The following is a 17,500-nucleotide window of genomic DNA, read 5'->3' as shown; positions in this document are numbered from 1 at the left end:
ATTTATATTAATGGATAAACATAGTATTTCCTTAAAAAAACTAGATTCTGAAAACAAGTTATCAATTTACGTTATGCAATATGTATGACATATTTCATCTTTTAATTTAAACATCGAAGGTAACTATTGTATTTAATGTATAATTTTAATCTATTTTAGTAATACTTCATTAATTGGTATATTATACCAAGTGTCACATCATCGTTCGTTAAATCAAAGTATACTGTCAGTTTATTGTGACACTAACATCATTAAAATTGTGTTCTTTCGTTATGTATACAATATTTTCTTCTGTCATATACAAAGCTTTTTATTTTTATATCTACGCAAAGCGATCGTCTATAAAAAAATTACATTGAAAATAGTGTGTGTTGTTGCTGCTGCTGTTGTTGTTGTTGTTTTAAAACTAAATAGTATGTTTTAGATTGTAATTAATATTACCTTACCATACACAAGAAAGATATATACTATCCCATTACAAACTTTTGTTTAACAAATAATAATAAAATGAACTATGTGCACTTAAAAAAACAACAGTTTACACCTTTTATTGATAACGTCTATAATTGTATGTAAGTATAGTTGTTATATTAATTAAGTTGATCGCAGATATCACATAACATTATATGAACCTCATTTAGAACTTGTTAGATGTAGTTGCACTTATTTCGTTCACATCTGGCTCATTATTCTTGTCTGGTTCTTGCCTTGTGTTGAATCTCATGGGAAATAGCAAAAACATAACATTTTCCCACACTGACTAAAACCAAACTATTTCCCCAGAATCATTTACAAAGAACTGTTCGTAAGCATGATATTGACATTAGTTTCATCTTTAGTGTGTTTACTTGTCACTGTGTCCGTCTATTGAATTGGTGTATGTTTTCAAAAAATCATTTTCACACGATTTATAACGCCAAACAAACATCTTCCAGTTTCCTGAAAGCATTCATGCGCGACATATTGTATGCCAAAAGCATAAGAACGACGTTACCGAATAATTTACGGTCATATGGCAGAGAACTCAACAGTTTCTTGATGGCTGCTTAATGCATATCTGTTTGACTTAAAGCGTGAATTCTGGCAGACCTGCGCGTGTCTTGCATATGGGTTCTCCGACTGAGATCGTGTGAAACGCTGATAAAACGAAAGCCTCGTAGGCATATAAATACTGCGAGTTTGATTTATCAGTTCAAAATTAAAAATACTTTATCGAATATATAAACGTTTCACAAACGTATTTTTTAACAGGATTCATTGTTCAGTTTGTATTTGAAATATTCACATAACAAATTACTGTGCGGGACGTCCAAGCATTGCAACAGTTTAGTTCAAATTTAGTTTTATTGTACATCAAAAGGATATATAATATATTTGCCCTCTAAATCTGATAAACAAGTTGTCATCTTGATTGTGATCATGGGTAATACAGTGAGTCGTAGGAGAAACGGAGGACCAAAAAGGACCTGCGAATACAATGATCAGGATATTTTAGGTAATAATTATATTTTAAAGTATATGCTATAATTTTTGCTAAATGAACTGTGAACACGGATATAAAAATCGGTTCACTTTTGCTTCAACACGTTGCACAAGTTTAAATATATATACCGATGGTAGTATTCTGTGTTTTGTTTACAACATTCAAATATGTATTCGTATGTTCATGAGTCAATCATGTTCAATACACCAATAGGTGGTGTTGTAAACAAAAATAAGTTTTTGAATTTTTATAGTATAACTTTGTATTGTGTTTTTTATATTATGGTACATGTGATGAATTTAATACAAAATTTATATCAGTATATGTTAAATAAATTACACAGTTTGTACGAGAATCTCAAATATTTTCAGAAGAACACGGAGAGCAGCTCAATGACGAATCAGCTTATTCTTTCAATAAGCTCTGTGCTTTGATCGCCGAGATGGCAGAAGGAGATGAAAAAAAATTCGCCACGTTGGGCAACCTAAAAAAAATAACGTCAAGAGTGGTTACCAAATATCGCCTTTATTCTGAATCAAACCACAGCTTGAAGCCATCAGTCGATGAAAGTCAGGTACCGGAAAGTGATGCCGCCATCCGCCAGCATTCATTGGAGTCCACGACAAGTTCAAAGTGCAGTTACTCAACAACCTCGTCTGGAAATGAAACAACTCAGAGCCGTCGAGCCCGGTTGAGTCGACAGAAGACCGTGGACTACTCAGACGATGAGGACATTGTTGGGTTTACTCGAGGAGAAAGTTTTGAAGACCACAATGACTGCCCGAAAGGCAAACACATCAATTCGTTACATCCATATCACGATAAAACATTTTCGCCGAGATCTGAACACATCTCTTGTTCAAAACCAAACACCTGTGAAATAGACACAGTCATGAATTGTTCACACGATGGTAAGTCAATTAATAAACGTTTTATGACAATCAGGGACAGTCCTACCGCGTCCTCCGGTGATGCTGTAGCATCAATTACAGAAGAATCTGTATTCAGTCTACTCAATGATAGTCTTCTTGACGGACATTTGGAAGATATTTTATATTCAGTGGAGGCTCTCTGGCCTAAATGACATTTTTTTTAATGTTTTGCAAATTTGATCTGAATACTTATCATTAAAGTTGTTATGTATTGTCGTATTATAAAGGTATACTAACACTGATAACCTTCATTTGCGGGAAAATTTAAATGTGTTGTTGTGGTTGTTGTTGTTATTCAATATTAAGAATGTGTAAGTAAAATGCAGGCAGTGCTTTTGGGTATCTTTTGCATAATACATTCAGTTTCCCTTTAATAAACATTACACACCGTTTTATATATGATGAACATCTGTTTGGCGTTACATTACAATTTGTTGCTTAGAATTTTGCGTTCTCAATCGAACGTTGTGTGGTATTGTTTTCCAAATGGAATGCTTATTTTTCAAAATGTCTTTAGTTAACATTTAATGTATACGCACAACAATTGTTATTATTATACAAATAAATGTGTACATTTCGTGTTTTTGCGTAATATATTATTATGCTATATAAAGTTACTCTTTAATACCGTACAGATTCACTACCGATATTTATATATAAGTCAGAAGTTTCTTCACATTCTACAACGGATTATATTTGATTATACTAGGTTATACAATCGACTTAACAGCACATCTGTTCTAAGCAGTTATCTTTGGTAATATTTTGGATTAAGAAAATTACGGTTATTACATTAAAGCGTCATATGAAATTCGTATCAACTATGTTTGTTAAAAAATTGTGCCGTATTTGACGTTTGTCAGTCATACATCGGCGTTTCAGTAAACCTGTGTTCGCCTTTCTTGGGCAAGATTATCCGCTTAAAGCGATTCAACGGTACACCGAACACATAAGAATGACAGACGAGTACGATTTGTTCTTTTTACAACAAACACACACAACCAAGTTCAAATCGGTAAATGAGCGAATAAATGAAATTGAACAGCTGTATTTTTTTGTTAATTGTACATGTCATAGTTTATATTTAAAATTGGCCTTTTTGATAATGATTTACATGCAATTGTTTGATATTTGTTCTGATAGCATTTTGACAGTTAAGTATCTTTTTACGGCGAAGCTACAACACGGTGTTGGCGAATTTCATCCGGTAAACGATGCAGTATGAGGTGTACGGGCATAAAGAATGATGAAAATAAAACTAAGAACTTCCCTTAAAATAGGAAAACCTTGTTTTTAAGTTTAAATTCACAAACTGCAGAAATTATATTGAAGATACACACAAATCATTTATCAATGTATATAGAGTGACTACTGACGACTACAATGCTTTAACGTAGTTAAAGGCAAAATAAACTATTGACAGAATGTATGGATCGAAAACAAATTCGAAATGTTAGACTCAGATAAATTCAGTAAGACCAATATTAAACATGGACCTTAATACATTATTGTTAATTGAATATACAAAGCATTCATTTTATTTGACGGAGTTGTTATGTGCTAGAATTAATGTAAATGATTAGTTTGGGTGAAAATTAATTTTATTTTTTAATCAATATAAACTGGTTTTGTGGTTTCAACATGTTTCCAGTTATGTTCAGTTATTGAATCCCGATTTGTGTGTAATGCTGTTGTTCATATCCAGTTGAATGACAGCTAAATTATTTGTTGCATAAATAGTCATTTGAAGTTGAGCGTTCAATAGCTATTACAATTAAAACCATCTGATAAATACACAATTAAACAATGTAGCTTTATTGCCTTCGTTGGAAGTCGGCTGTATTACGTCATTGAGGTTTTTAGTGTTTTTTTAGATTACGACCATTCCTATTGATAACGCACTAGCGATCAGTAATTAACAAATAATTATATAAAGTTTTTCTTTCTTTCCTTATGGGCTCGGTTTTTTTTCTCAAACTGTTTAATGTGTTGAATATTTTAGACGCCATTGTGTTAACATATGTAAACCAAATATAATGCTTTATAGGCTTCAACTCATTTTGTTAAATTATGTTTGAAACATCGCTTAATTTAAATGCAAATTGAGATTATCCTTTTTTACACATGAATTTGGCAAAAGCCTGTGAATACTTTTATTTCATTAACCCCCGCTAAAGGCGAAGGGATGAAGTTTTGGCGATGTCTGTCACACAATGTTTGGGACTATATCTCTTAAAATATATAAGACATGAAATAACACGGTATGTTTATATCAATATATAAATATTCAGTTACCATGCACATAAACCATAGCACTTCACTTTAAGAGTTTTTGCCCTTTATTGTTGTTTTATGATGTAAATGTTCGGGTCTATATATCAGATATGATACAAGATTAAACATAAAACGTCATGGGTGTATAGATATCAATGGTATTAATTAGGAGATGTGACATGCAAAGGAACCATACCCCTACAGTTTTTTTAAGAGTTATTGACCTCTGTTGTAGTTGAAAAAAAGTAATCACAAATAAGTGAGAATAGGCAAACTCCTTCAAATAATATTTTCATTTATTCCGGAACACATAAAAAAACAAAATTTAAAATGGCGGGCGATATAAATTCAACGAATTATCTTGTTCACACGTATTATACGTATATGCTATGTCACTAGTTCTTAGTTGTCATTATTTGTTATCACGCTCTTTAATTCAATGTGCTACCAAGCAAGACACTTGCTTTGTCTATGATGTTGTTAGTGCTAAGTAAGATAACAAAACCGAATCTGATCTTTGCCTGTGTTGATAACTAAAATGACTTGAGACAAAACGGATGCCTGAAAATCTTCACAATTGAACATGCAATGCATATAGATCAAGTAACAAAAGCCTTGGTCCGGATGCATGGTGTTGATAAATTTTTAATGAACGTCGATTCATCTACAACTCATCTTCTTCAGGGTTAATTCGTTAGTTCGTTGCAAAAAGCTATTTCGTTTTCCCAAAACGAGAAAACACAGCTGAGAAAAACATCGTTGGTTTGTGGGCGAAACTTATTTTATCTTTGTGTTGATGTTTTAATCCACTTTCATTGGATTGTTCAAGACCAGCAATCTTTTTCAGTTAAAAAGATAAAAACGATTTTGCTAAGAAAAACACACCAAAGAATTGCGAGGCTTCACCCACAATCAATAAGAAATTGCCTTGCTTATGGACAAAAATGTGTAACAACGCGTAGCTATTAAAGCCACACACCTTGCCTCTGACGTTGGCAATGAAATACATATAGATGCAATTTGAAAGTGTGCATCATTAAATATATAGCCTAGTTAGCAAGTAATTTATTATTTTTCAAACTGTACCGCTTTTAAAACCGAAAGTAGGATTTCTAGACGTATACGTCCATTCATTTCGACAAACGCGATTACTTTTAAGTTTAAAAGCGCAAAAAAAGACGGATTTCTACCTTTTTACCACCATTTATATTCTAATTAGCATAGATATAATTAAATCTATAGCTAGTTAGCAAGTTATTTATTATTTTTCAAACGGTACCGCTTTAAAACCGAAAGTACAATTTCTAGACGTATACTTCCATTTCGATAAACGCGATATCTTTTTGTTTTTTAAGCGCAAAAAGACGGATTTATACCATGTAACCACCAGATATATTCTTAATGGCATAGATAAAATATGTTTCTTATTTATACTTAAATTGACTATGCCAAATAAGGTGTGTGGCTTTAAGGTTAAGAAATTATTAACTGTAATTGTTCAGTAAAATAAGTTGAGTAAACTTCCACTATTTTAAATTTCTTAAATAAATGAAAATTGAATATTAAAGCTTCGCAAGCTGCTCGAGACAATACTGTAAAAACACACAGACAATTTACGATAAAAATGAGACATTTTTGAGACAGGAAACACAACATAAATTGCATATACAATCACAATAAATGTCGAAAAATGAATGCCATCTTTAACTGTTCAAAAAGCAATTACTTGTATATATTTTTAAAAGAAACAAAAGCGACGAATGGCACGTGAGTAATTTGTAAACACAAATTTAAGAAATTATAAACTAAACGAAGGCAAAATCTGCTCAGACAATATGTTATAACCTTAATTTCTACAAATATTGTAGTTTAGTTCGCTGCTCATCAACTTTCAGATCTCAAGGTAAGTTAGTCATATGTCAATAATTCAAAGAAAATGCAATAAATGTCATTATTAGTCATGTGACCTCAAAAAGTCCTTAATTTTTCGGTAATAAAGTAATAACAAGTTTGTTGAGGCTCTTAAAAAAGTGAATCAATTAAGTAAAGATTGCGATCATCAACATTACCTACTTTAAAACTGTGACTTATTAAATATTATACATACAACCCCTAAATACACTTATTAAGACATCATTCTATGTACCTAACCAATTAATTTATGTGACAAAGCAGTCAAGTCTTTATTTAAATTTTCCAAAATAGTGTTGGTAAAAAGAAATAATACTCGAAAATGTTGAAAAGGCACTATTGATAATACATAAGGCATTTAAAAGTACATTTGTATGCGTATTTGCCCACATACACTTACTATATGCCTCTACAAAGCAAAGAAATTGCAACAAAATGGCTGGAAATTAGGCATTTTGTCACCAAAAAGAATTATAAAGTCACTGCTCATATAAGGTTTCCTGGTCTTTCGCCAGATGGTATCCATGTTTTTCCAACATGGTCATTAAAAACGCAAATTTCTCTACAAGAAATAGTTTTCTGGAGAAACCCTGCTGAGATGTTATGGCAGAGATGTGTAAGTTTGTATAAATCCTTTAATTACTGTAGTGGCTTGCAAATTTAAGCAGATTGTCTCCCCTAAATGCCTGAACATGGCCCATTTTGCCCGAACCTTTACTTCAGAGAGCCACATTTCGCTCATTTTTAAGATAATTTGTCAGGATTTCTTCTACATGTAGGCTAAAACCTTTGTTATCAATGTTAAAACACAGTTGTTTTAAATTTGTGAGTACACAGTTTGAAACACTCTCCGTTGTTTATATTGATTTAAATAACGACCGTTTATTGTGATATGAATTTCATTTTTCAACATTAAAAGTTTTATGAAATTATGTTGTCAACTGGGTCTAAGTGTGGACCTTGACCAGAGAGATTTAGCTATGGTATTTCTGTTGCACGTGACATACCCTTAAGTCATATTATGACCAAGGCCAATACATCTGGCTATGTACTAGGCGCCACGGTTGAGTCGTTGATGAAATATCCATGGAAATTGTGCGAGGCCAATTTATCTGCGATAAATCAGACCGATAGGTCAATCCGATCACAAGTTATCAATCGGACATCATTTTAAACATTCAATGCCACAGTGACTTTGCTTGCTCATTGACCTAAATTTCTATTGGGTTTATATACTGTTCAGTTCATCTGCAGAGTATGATGCCTATTATCAATCCTTTGATGACAAATCGAACGAAAACCAATGTAACACTTAATGTCACAGTGACCTTGACCTTTGAACTATCGACCCTAGGAGTCATCTACTGCCCAAGATCAATGCACATGTGGAGCAACAAGCCGATCGGTCCATTCGTTGACGAATAATGACTCGACTCGGAAACGATTTTCAGACGTCTTGTGACAGTGACTTTGAACTCGAAATTAGTGAACCCATTTCAATTGGGGCCATCTACTGTCCAAGGCAAATTCACAAGGGATGTATACAGCCAATCGGTGAATCAGTTTACGAGTTTTGATCGGAAACGTTTTCACACTTAGTATGACAGTGATATTGATCTTTGACCTAGTGACCTATATGGCAATAGGGGTCATCTTCTGTCCAACGCAAACGCATATGGGAAGTATCAAGCCAATCGGTCCCTCCGTTTCCAATATATTGATCGGAAACAATTTTCACTTTAGTGTGACAGTAACCTTTACCTTTGACCTAGCAGCCCCAATTTCAATAGGGGCCATCTACTGGCAAAGGGAAATTTACATGGGAGTATCAAGCCAATTGGTCAATCCGTTCACAAGTTATTGATCGTAAACTAACTGGTCTACCAACAGACCGACAGACCGTCCGACCGACATCCAGCAAAATAATATAACCATTTTTCTTCGAAGGAGGGCATAAAAATATTAATGAAACTAAACACAATAACATTATCTATCACGCTATGTTTTACGAGGTTTGAAAACTGACTCTAGTTTCATCCCGTGTATCTATGTGACTGATAAAGCTAAATTGTATTGCTTCCATTGCTCTATATTTCATTGTTTTGCATCGACGAAAATTCAAATAGAATGTTTGTATACGATTGAAAAGGACATTCCTCTCGTTTAGAACGACTTGCAGACGAATGAATATGACATCATAAATATATTGCGCATGGGAGTCACATACTCTTTATATGATTTTACTGGGTCCATATATACTGTGAAAACAATGATTGGTCTGCAAACGAAGACAAAGGAACAATGTTTCGTGATTATTAAATAGTAATACTTATATATACTCTCGCATTTATTCTTCTCACGTTTAGCTGGATTTCTTTTATTCACTTCTTGGTAACTTTTCAGTCTGAAACACAAATTAGACTCCTGCAAACGATGAAATGTTATTTACAATTAATGTATCCCACCGCATGTTTGACATATCACCAACTGTATTGTACATCCGTCGAAAATATTACAAAATTTCCGCTTCATGAATAACTTTGGTAAATCTTCAAAACCACACTATCTAGCCATAGTTGCTGAAAGTCTCCCTGTCACTGATTATCAGCTTATGATACCTAAACGTGACGCAACCGTCCGCCAGCATTCGTTGGAAAACACGAACAATGCAAATTGCATTTACTCATCTCCCATGGTCTTGAGATGAAACCACTCAGTTCGCGACTTAGGCGACTGAATTCTGTTTGCATTTCAGACAATTAAGGCAACGTATGGCGTCCTAGCTAAAACGGTATTTGACAAGGTTGGCAGCACGGAGAGCAAATACACAAATGTGTTACCTTGATATCCCGACACAGCATTTAGCTACTTGCTTAACAAAATGTTTGAACGGTACCAAAGGAAAGCTACAGAATGTGTGTTCACAAAAACATGACAGGTTTTAAAAGCGACAGGCGGTCAAAAACTCAAGTTTCGCTGCCTTGTCCATTATTGCCTTGTCCGTAATTCAAAGTTCATTAGTAATGGTTATCATATTGAAATAAATGTATACATAGTCGTTTAAATGAGTTTTACTTAATTTCATTATGAGGTTTACTCTGTAATATTAAATATTAATCTTATTTTTAAAATGAACAGTGATATTTCTTTGCTTGTCATATTTGCAACGGATAAAACATGAGTACTTAAATTTAGGCCAATATCGTCTTGGAGGCGGTTCTATTATTATTTTGAAGACAAATTTTAATGTTAAATGGATCGATTTATTATTTGTGTTTATAAGCACAATGTCATATACAATTGTTATCAAACGTTAATTTCTTTGAACATTTTCCATATTAATTACACACACAGAACATACTATACATTTAAATGTATGTCGGCAGTCAGGTACTCTGCCTATAAGTTTCTTCCAATGCAAAGGCTGTCCATTTAATCTACTAAAATAAACAAAATATTTCCACCAAAACTCATTAGAACAAATCATACATAAGCAAACAAACGTTCGGAAAAGACTTACTCCGGAATTTGCTAGATTAATAAAAACTCGTATATATTGCGGTTTATTATTATACATTAGGTCAGGATATTTTAATATACACAGTTTGAGATGCAATAAAATTATTGAAGATGTTAGTAACATAGTTTGTGTTGGTTCGAGAATGAACAACCATTCTTCTACTCGTGAGCTCTTCAAGCGCCATGTTATTCTCATTTGTGTTGGTGTTTTTATATGTTGTTACATTCATCACTTCAAATATTCAAAAATATTAAGACATTTCCAAAACAAAAGGTTTCTATTAATAATTGTTATATTGGAATCCGGAATAAAATTGTTTTACGCTTATTCTTCACTAATTTGTGAACAGAGTTTACCTGACTGGAGCGTAATCTGCATCACATGAGAGAAAATAGTGGCAATCAATTAATATAATACGAATTCGATCAATTACGTCAAAAGAGTGACATGGTCGTAAAAGCTGCTACTTACGACATCTGTCTTGAAACAAGGAAAATTTAATTAGCTCTAAGTTTTATTATCCTTTAGGTAATTTCGGAGGTAATTATCTTACGTAAAGGAAGTTATTTCCCTGGGGAAAAAAAATAGTGGCATTAACATTTTCTTCTTGCGGTATTTGCTGTTGATTTTGTTTCCTCAACAACAAAGCACCCAGGAACTTTAAACGCATGAATAGGTGAATTTGTAACAGCTTATATCCAGTTGTTGTTTTTTTCTGCTATACATATGATTTAAAATGATTCAAATAGGTATTTTAAAAAATGAAACATATCGCTTTTCGAAATGTGCGTGTTGTTAAAATACCATGATCATCAATGACCTTTATATTGCCACTTCTTAATAATCGTTTCAGTACACGTGTCTGGTTCTGTTAAGAACATTACTATGCATATATCATTTGTTTGTATGTAAATATGGGATATAAATTGCATGTGATAACGAAACGTTTGTACCAACATTAATCCATTAATAACAACAAAATGTTGCGAGTTCCATGCACTTTATTATTTACATGTTGATACATGTATGTACTACGCCCGTATTTTATATTTTCACAATAATAGCACAAGTTGATGACGTTATTGGTGCCTAGACTTGAACAACAATGAATACTTCTGACGCGATTTTGATTTTTCTTTTCAAGCTCGAATAATAGGCAATATTAGTCCATCATAACTATCAATTCACATAGTTTGAAGCTTTACGAAAATAACTTTAAATGAAAATCACATGTTTAGTTTGCTTTTAGCAAATTGCCCTCTGATAAACACAAAATTGTTTTTCAAAACGTGCCTCTTTTTGTTGGAAAAAGAATGCTCACGAAAATGCGCTGTGAATGTTCAATATGGCCATCGTTACGGGGGATTGTGCAAGATACATTTCATGTTCCGTTGGTTTCACATATAATTCAAAATATTAGTAATAGGTGCTTGGCCTCTATTAGACAACGGATTCACTCGCATTAAATTGCCTGGTTTCTTATTACGGTGTATGCGAGGTTTTAGATACTCATATTTCTCATGGCAATATTTGAAACATTATAAATATCAAGTGTACTTTTAGCAAAATAATGATTTGCTTATGATAATGAGTGTGATTTGTTTTTTCAGTTCACTAAGATAACAATACTAAATGCATTTGTGCACAAATTTTGACACCTAAACGACATGATCAACGAAGTATTTGTTTATATGTTAAATTACAAAGTACTTGAAACACGAAACGTCATTCGTATTAAAAAAGAACGTACGCACATGTATGTAGAAAGGTAAAGCATTTGTGGTTCACAAATATTATAGCGTCGGAGATGAACTTTTGTTCATACTTGCTAGAGAATATTTATTCATTATGTATTGCATAACAGATAATAGCGAATGCTAGAACCCAATCCGCGATTTGTTTAGGCCAATGTACCTTAATATAATCTCGTCAGAATAATTCTACGAGTTATTTAATCGAGAGAAGGCAAACAATATATAGCGGAGCAGACGTCCCTTAATCAATTAAACTCGTTGCATAACAGACATCTGGATATGAATATGTATAAGGCAACTTGATTAGCTTTTACTGATACGAGCTGTGAAGAATCTTAAATAATGCAATTATCTTGGGAGTAATTTATTACCCATTTGGTAGACAGCAAGTTGTTACAAAAGCACCAATCTGTGTGAAACAAACATGAAACATGAAATAAACTCCAATATTGAATTTCAAGATGTAACATTTTACAAAACTTGACAAAAGCGATTATGGCAGCCTATAGTCATTATGAATACATCAAATGATGGTTCGTGCCATTGTATAGCTTTATATGTATTTTCCATAAAACTTTTGTATCTGTAACTGTTTTCGTTGTTGAATAAAATTTAAAGGGCCATTTCACGTTTTGGTAAATTGACAAAATTAAAAAAAGTTGTTTCAGATTCGCAAATTTTCGTTTTAGTTATGATATTTGTGACGAAACAATAATACTGAAACATTTAACATGCTCTAAATATCCATTATAGTCATCTTTTGACGATTTGAAAACCTGAACATTATAAAGCGTTGCAACGCGATACGATTGAATAATTTGGAAAGCTTTGTTGTTGTCGTTGTATTTGTGTGAAACTACGAGGATTGCTTATATAAAGTAATAAATACATTGCATCATAGCATGAGAGCGGATGGCCGAGTGATCTAGGCGGAAGACTTTTAAATCCAGGACTCCTGCGGTCAGTGGCTCGAGTCTAGTCGAGGGTCACTTTTTTTTTTTTAATTGTATTCTTGTTTTTTTTTACTGGAGATTTTAGGTCAACTATTTCAATGTATTAATATAAAGCATTTAATGACAAACTTCAATACATGCCAAAAACTTTGAAAAGGCCCCTGTAAGTGTGTTATTGTTTTGTGTTATGAACGTAACCTTGCATGTTATTACCCGTGACAGTTAATCCCTTCGGTATTTGTAAACGAAACTTATTTTCTGATAATATAGACATACGCTCAGTTTCAATTGAATTTATAATAATACACATGCAATTGCACTTCTAACACATTTACATTTCTAGTTTTCTTGATTATTTTTCAACGGATGACCAATGTTGAACATGAACTAATGAATCATGTGTAAGACATTTGAAAAATTACATTCGAATTGATCAATAAAATCACTGTTAAGTAAAAATAAAAAATGACAAAACCTAAATGTGATATTTCAGGTAAAGTCATTTAACATAATCGAAATTGCGCAAGTTTGGAACCAGTTCCTGAACTCAGTATAACGTTTGTCAACAAACTTCTGAGATGACAGATTGAACCCGTTATTGCATCGATAACCCATAGTATTTATTTGGCGAATATCGATGGGATGTTCATAAATTCCTCAATTTGGGCCCTTATAAGTTTCCGTGTCTCGCTCGGGTTGGAAGGTCTTATCTGTTACACCATAGTGCACAAAAACGTTGATCTTGTATTAAAATAAATTTGGTAATCAAACTATCGTCCGATTTTTCACGCACGTTGTTGTTTTTTTTTAATATTTCAACAAACATGTTGTGTTTTTTTTACGATAAGACTGGACTCAGAAAAGAATCTTTCCGAAATCAAGTCAATGCTATTCACAATAATCAATTGACACATGCGTCCCGAGGTCTCGTACTCGCATGTGGCCAAGAAGTGTGAGAGTTTAGTGGATCGCAAATATTAAGATAAGATATTTTAAGTTGATATGATATGCCTTTTTTGAGAAGTACGAATTATAAAAGTGCTTCATTTGAAGATCGATTGATTGTTTTTTTTAATTTAATATATACTTTGACAATGGCTTGGATTAAATTAAAGCAGCACTTATTAAATGACTGATTTAAAAGAACAACAAGCAGTTGTATATATATTTTGTTTCGCTGGCACCGGATAATTATAAGTTGTATTACAAACACAAAGCTATATGCACATGAATAAAGTATTCATGCTTGGGCGATAAATACTATAAAACACAAGTTTGATTTAATACACATTTTTTTAGAAATTATCATTGCACTTTCTATGCACCATCGATTTCAGAACAAAAGGCTGCAAAAATACTTTATATAAAAAAAATATTGCGTTTGCTGCGTCGCTAAACATGGAGCAAGGGATCGGTAAAAATTCGTGTCATTTCGCAGTAAGATGTAAACATGCTCAGTGGTGGTATATTGTTGCCACAATATATTAACATTTCGACAACATAATACAAGCATCGTCAAAACAGAGCATTTGATAAAGCTGTTCGCAAATTATTCAGTTTATCACATGTCTTGTAGTTCGGTTTGTGTTAGTATTTTAGCACGAGTAAACAAATTCCACAAGGGCACTTAACAATGTTGCCAACACAGGCATCGGTCATCATCGGTAAGCACTATTGTGTGTGTTTATTTCACAAGGGAAAAACAAGACAACAATATTTCTTTCTATTACTTTGTCAGACATTATCTATTTTACTTAATGGAAATTTTCGTCATCAGCTGTTCACCATATTTTTCCAGATATTAAGACTTGTTTGTGTTTGTTTTTTTTATTTATTTTCCTAATAAGGTTTACGTATGTAGTGCATTTATTATTGCATATGTCGGTACAGAATATGTGACAGCTTATAAAGGATAATGGCCGGCGACTTAAACACTGAATCACCGTTCCATCCGGAGGTTAATGTTGCATCACAAATAGTTATCAGCAAATGCATAAGTTATGGAGTGCATTCATGTTGGGGAAAATGACGCATTTACGAAGAACCTATAAATGGTATCATTATATTTGAGAATTATGTTCAGATTTTCAGAAATATTCAAACAAAATTGTAGTTTCAGAAAACGTTGAACTTTGGTTCATCATTTCGATATTTAATCGTGTGTACCTGCTTAAAAATATTGGAAAAAATGCAAATAACTCAGTAAACACAGCTTTGAACTAAATCAAGAGTTCAAATTGTCAACTGAATATCACAAACGACACAAGGCCATTGTTTTTCAAAAGTAATACATGAAATGTTCTTTAAGTAGCGTAAGGTATTCGATAATTATAATAGTATATACGGATAATATTAATATAATTGCATCAGCTCGTTTCCAGAAAGGTGTCAACATAATTGAAAGATAATAGTAACATGAGTTTAATTAAAAAGCAAAGTTAAATAATACATATGTATGTATTGTTTTTTTAACCGCAGATTCTAGTTGTTGTATTACATAATGAAGTTAAAGATATATTAAAGTAGAAACACAAGTTATTAAGACGATATGTATGCCAGCATACAATCGTCAGTGGACAGTATAAATCTGTCTTATAATAGCACTACGCTCTAAAATATGCGATGATTTATTAACGAATGATTTGCGTGGTACATACGGAATTAATGATTTTAATCTGAAGGCTTCCATTCATCCCAGCTTGATCATTGAATGCAAGAAGCCTGCGTTTTATTGCCAGACATTGCAGGACTGTGACGTAAATGGCTTTATGAAATATTAACACGAGCCGTACCAAACCTTCCAACGAGAGCACATTCAATGTGGGTATTTGCGTAATGAATACATGTATGTGTCCTAGTACCCAATGTCTACATGTCTGATGTGCTCCTTAGTCCTACATGCAATGTCTACAGGATCATCTCTTCTCTACAATCGGGGAGTAGTAAGCTTAATTGTTCAATCGGTTCACAAGTTATTGATCGGAAACAATGGTATACCGACAAACCGACCGACATCAGCAAAACAATATACCCTCTCTTCTTCGAAGGAGGAGGGCAAAACAAACTTAAAAATGGAGTATTCTTTATCACGCTTTATGTCTTTATGTATAAGGTTTGGAAACTGACCCCATCCAAAGTATCGATGTGGCTGATAAAGCTAAATTTTATTGCTTCGCTTTCTTTATATTTTATTGTATTGCGTCGAAGATAGCAACGCGAACGAAATCAAATAGTATTGCATACGTTTGAAAATGACCTTTCTCTCGTTTAGAACGACTTGCAGCAGACATGACATGATAAATGTATTACTCATGGGAGTCACACACTCTTTAAATGATTTGACTGGGTCCATATATACTGTAAAAACAATAATTCGTCTGCAAACGAAGACAATGGAACAATGTTTCGTGATAATTAAATGGTAATACTAATATATATCCTCGCATTTATTCTTCTCACGTTTAGCTGGATTTCTTTTATTCACTTCTTGGAAACTTTTCAGTCTGATACAAATTAGACTCCGCAACGATGAAATGTTATTTACAATTAATGTATCCCAGCGCATGTTTGACATATCAAGCACTGTATTGTGCATCCGTCGAAAATAAGACAAAATTCCGCTTCATGAATACTTTGGCAAATTTTCAAAACCGCATTATCTAGCCATAGTTTCTGAAAGTCGCCCTGTCATTGAATATCAGCTTATGATACCTAAACGTGACGAAACCGTCCGCCAGCATTCGTTGGAAAACGAATTCACGATTCAACATACTTCAAATTGCATTTACTCATCTTCCTCGTCTTGAGTTGAAACCACTCAGTTCACGACTTAGGCGACTGAATACCTTTTGCATTTCAGACAACGTAGGGCGTTCTAGCTGAAACGGTGTGACAAGGTTGGCAAAGAGCAAATACACAAATGTATTACCTTGATTTCCGACACAGCATTTTAGCTACGTGGTTACAAAAATGGTTGTGCGGTAACCACAGGAAAGCTTCAGAATGGGTGTTCAGACAAAGAAGACAGTGTGTGATGATAAAAAGCGGCAGGTGGTCCAAAACCTCAAGTTACGCTGCCTTGTCCATTACCGAGATATCCGTTTTCAGTATTCCATGATAGTGTGATTGAGAGAATCTTGGAACGCGTCTCACACTTATGTTGAGGCTCGCTGGCTAAATGACCAAGTAATTTATTTTTCAACAATGTTTTCCAAAGTAAATAAGAATATAAAGTTGTTATATATATTGGTATTGATGAAATAAAACACGCAATTACGTCTTTGGAAGATAAACTATTTCAATGTAATTAAATTCTGGCTTCTAATTGTATACATCGACCGTGCAATTTGCATTATTTGTTCATAATATATATATATATGCTCCCAATAATGAACTCTACACATTGTGTTCATATTATGTTCATCTGCTTTTCGTATCATTTTTAACATTTTGTATTTTATTGGTGCTTTTATAATTAATGTAACGATTGTGTGAGGTGTTTTTTTTAATTTAATTGTATGTTCGTAATTCAAAGTTCATAAGTACTGGTTATAGTATTGAAATAAATGTAAACATAGTCGTTTTTATATTACTCTGTATTACAAACATTAATCGTATTAAAAAAATAACAGTGATATTTGTTTGCTTGTCATATTTTGCAACGGATAAAACAT

General features: G+C 33.1%; 1 protein-coding gene across 1 annotated transcript; it reads left to right on the top strand.

The window, feature by feature from the left end:
* The first annotated feature begins 1,035 nt into the window (after positions 1 to 1,035).
* LOC127873811 (uncharacterized) lies at positions 1,036 to 2,828 on the top strand. Its single transcript, XM_052417809.1, has 2 exons — positions 1,036 to 1,495; positions 1,855 to 2,828. The coding sequence occupies exons 1-2, from the start codon at positions 1,420 to 1,422 to the stop codon at positions 2,565 to 2,567; spliced, it is 789 nt and encodes a 262-aa protein (XP_052273769.1). The 5' UTR covers positions 1,036 to 1,419; the 3' UTR covers positions 2,568 to 2,828.
* The last annotated feature ends 14,672 nt before the right edge of the window (positions 2,829 to 17,500 follow it).

Source organism: Dreissena polymorpha, chromosome 3 (assembly GCF_020536995.1).
Source record: "Dreissena polymorpha isolate Duluth1 chromosome 3, UMN_Dpol_1.0, whole genome shotgun sequence".
In the NCBI taxonomy this organism is placed as follows: Eukaryota; Metazoa; Mollusca; class Bivalvia; order Myida; family Dreissenidae; genus Dreissena; species Dreissena polymorpha.
This window is presented reverse-complemented; position numbering and strand designations above follow the sequence as displayed.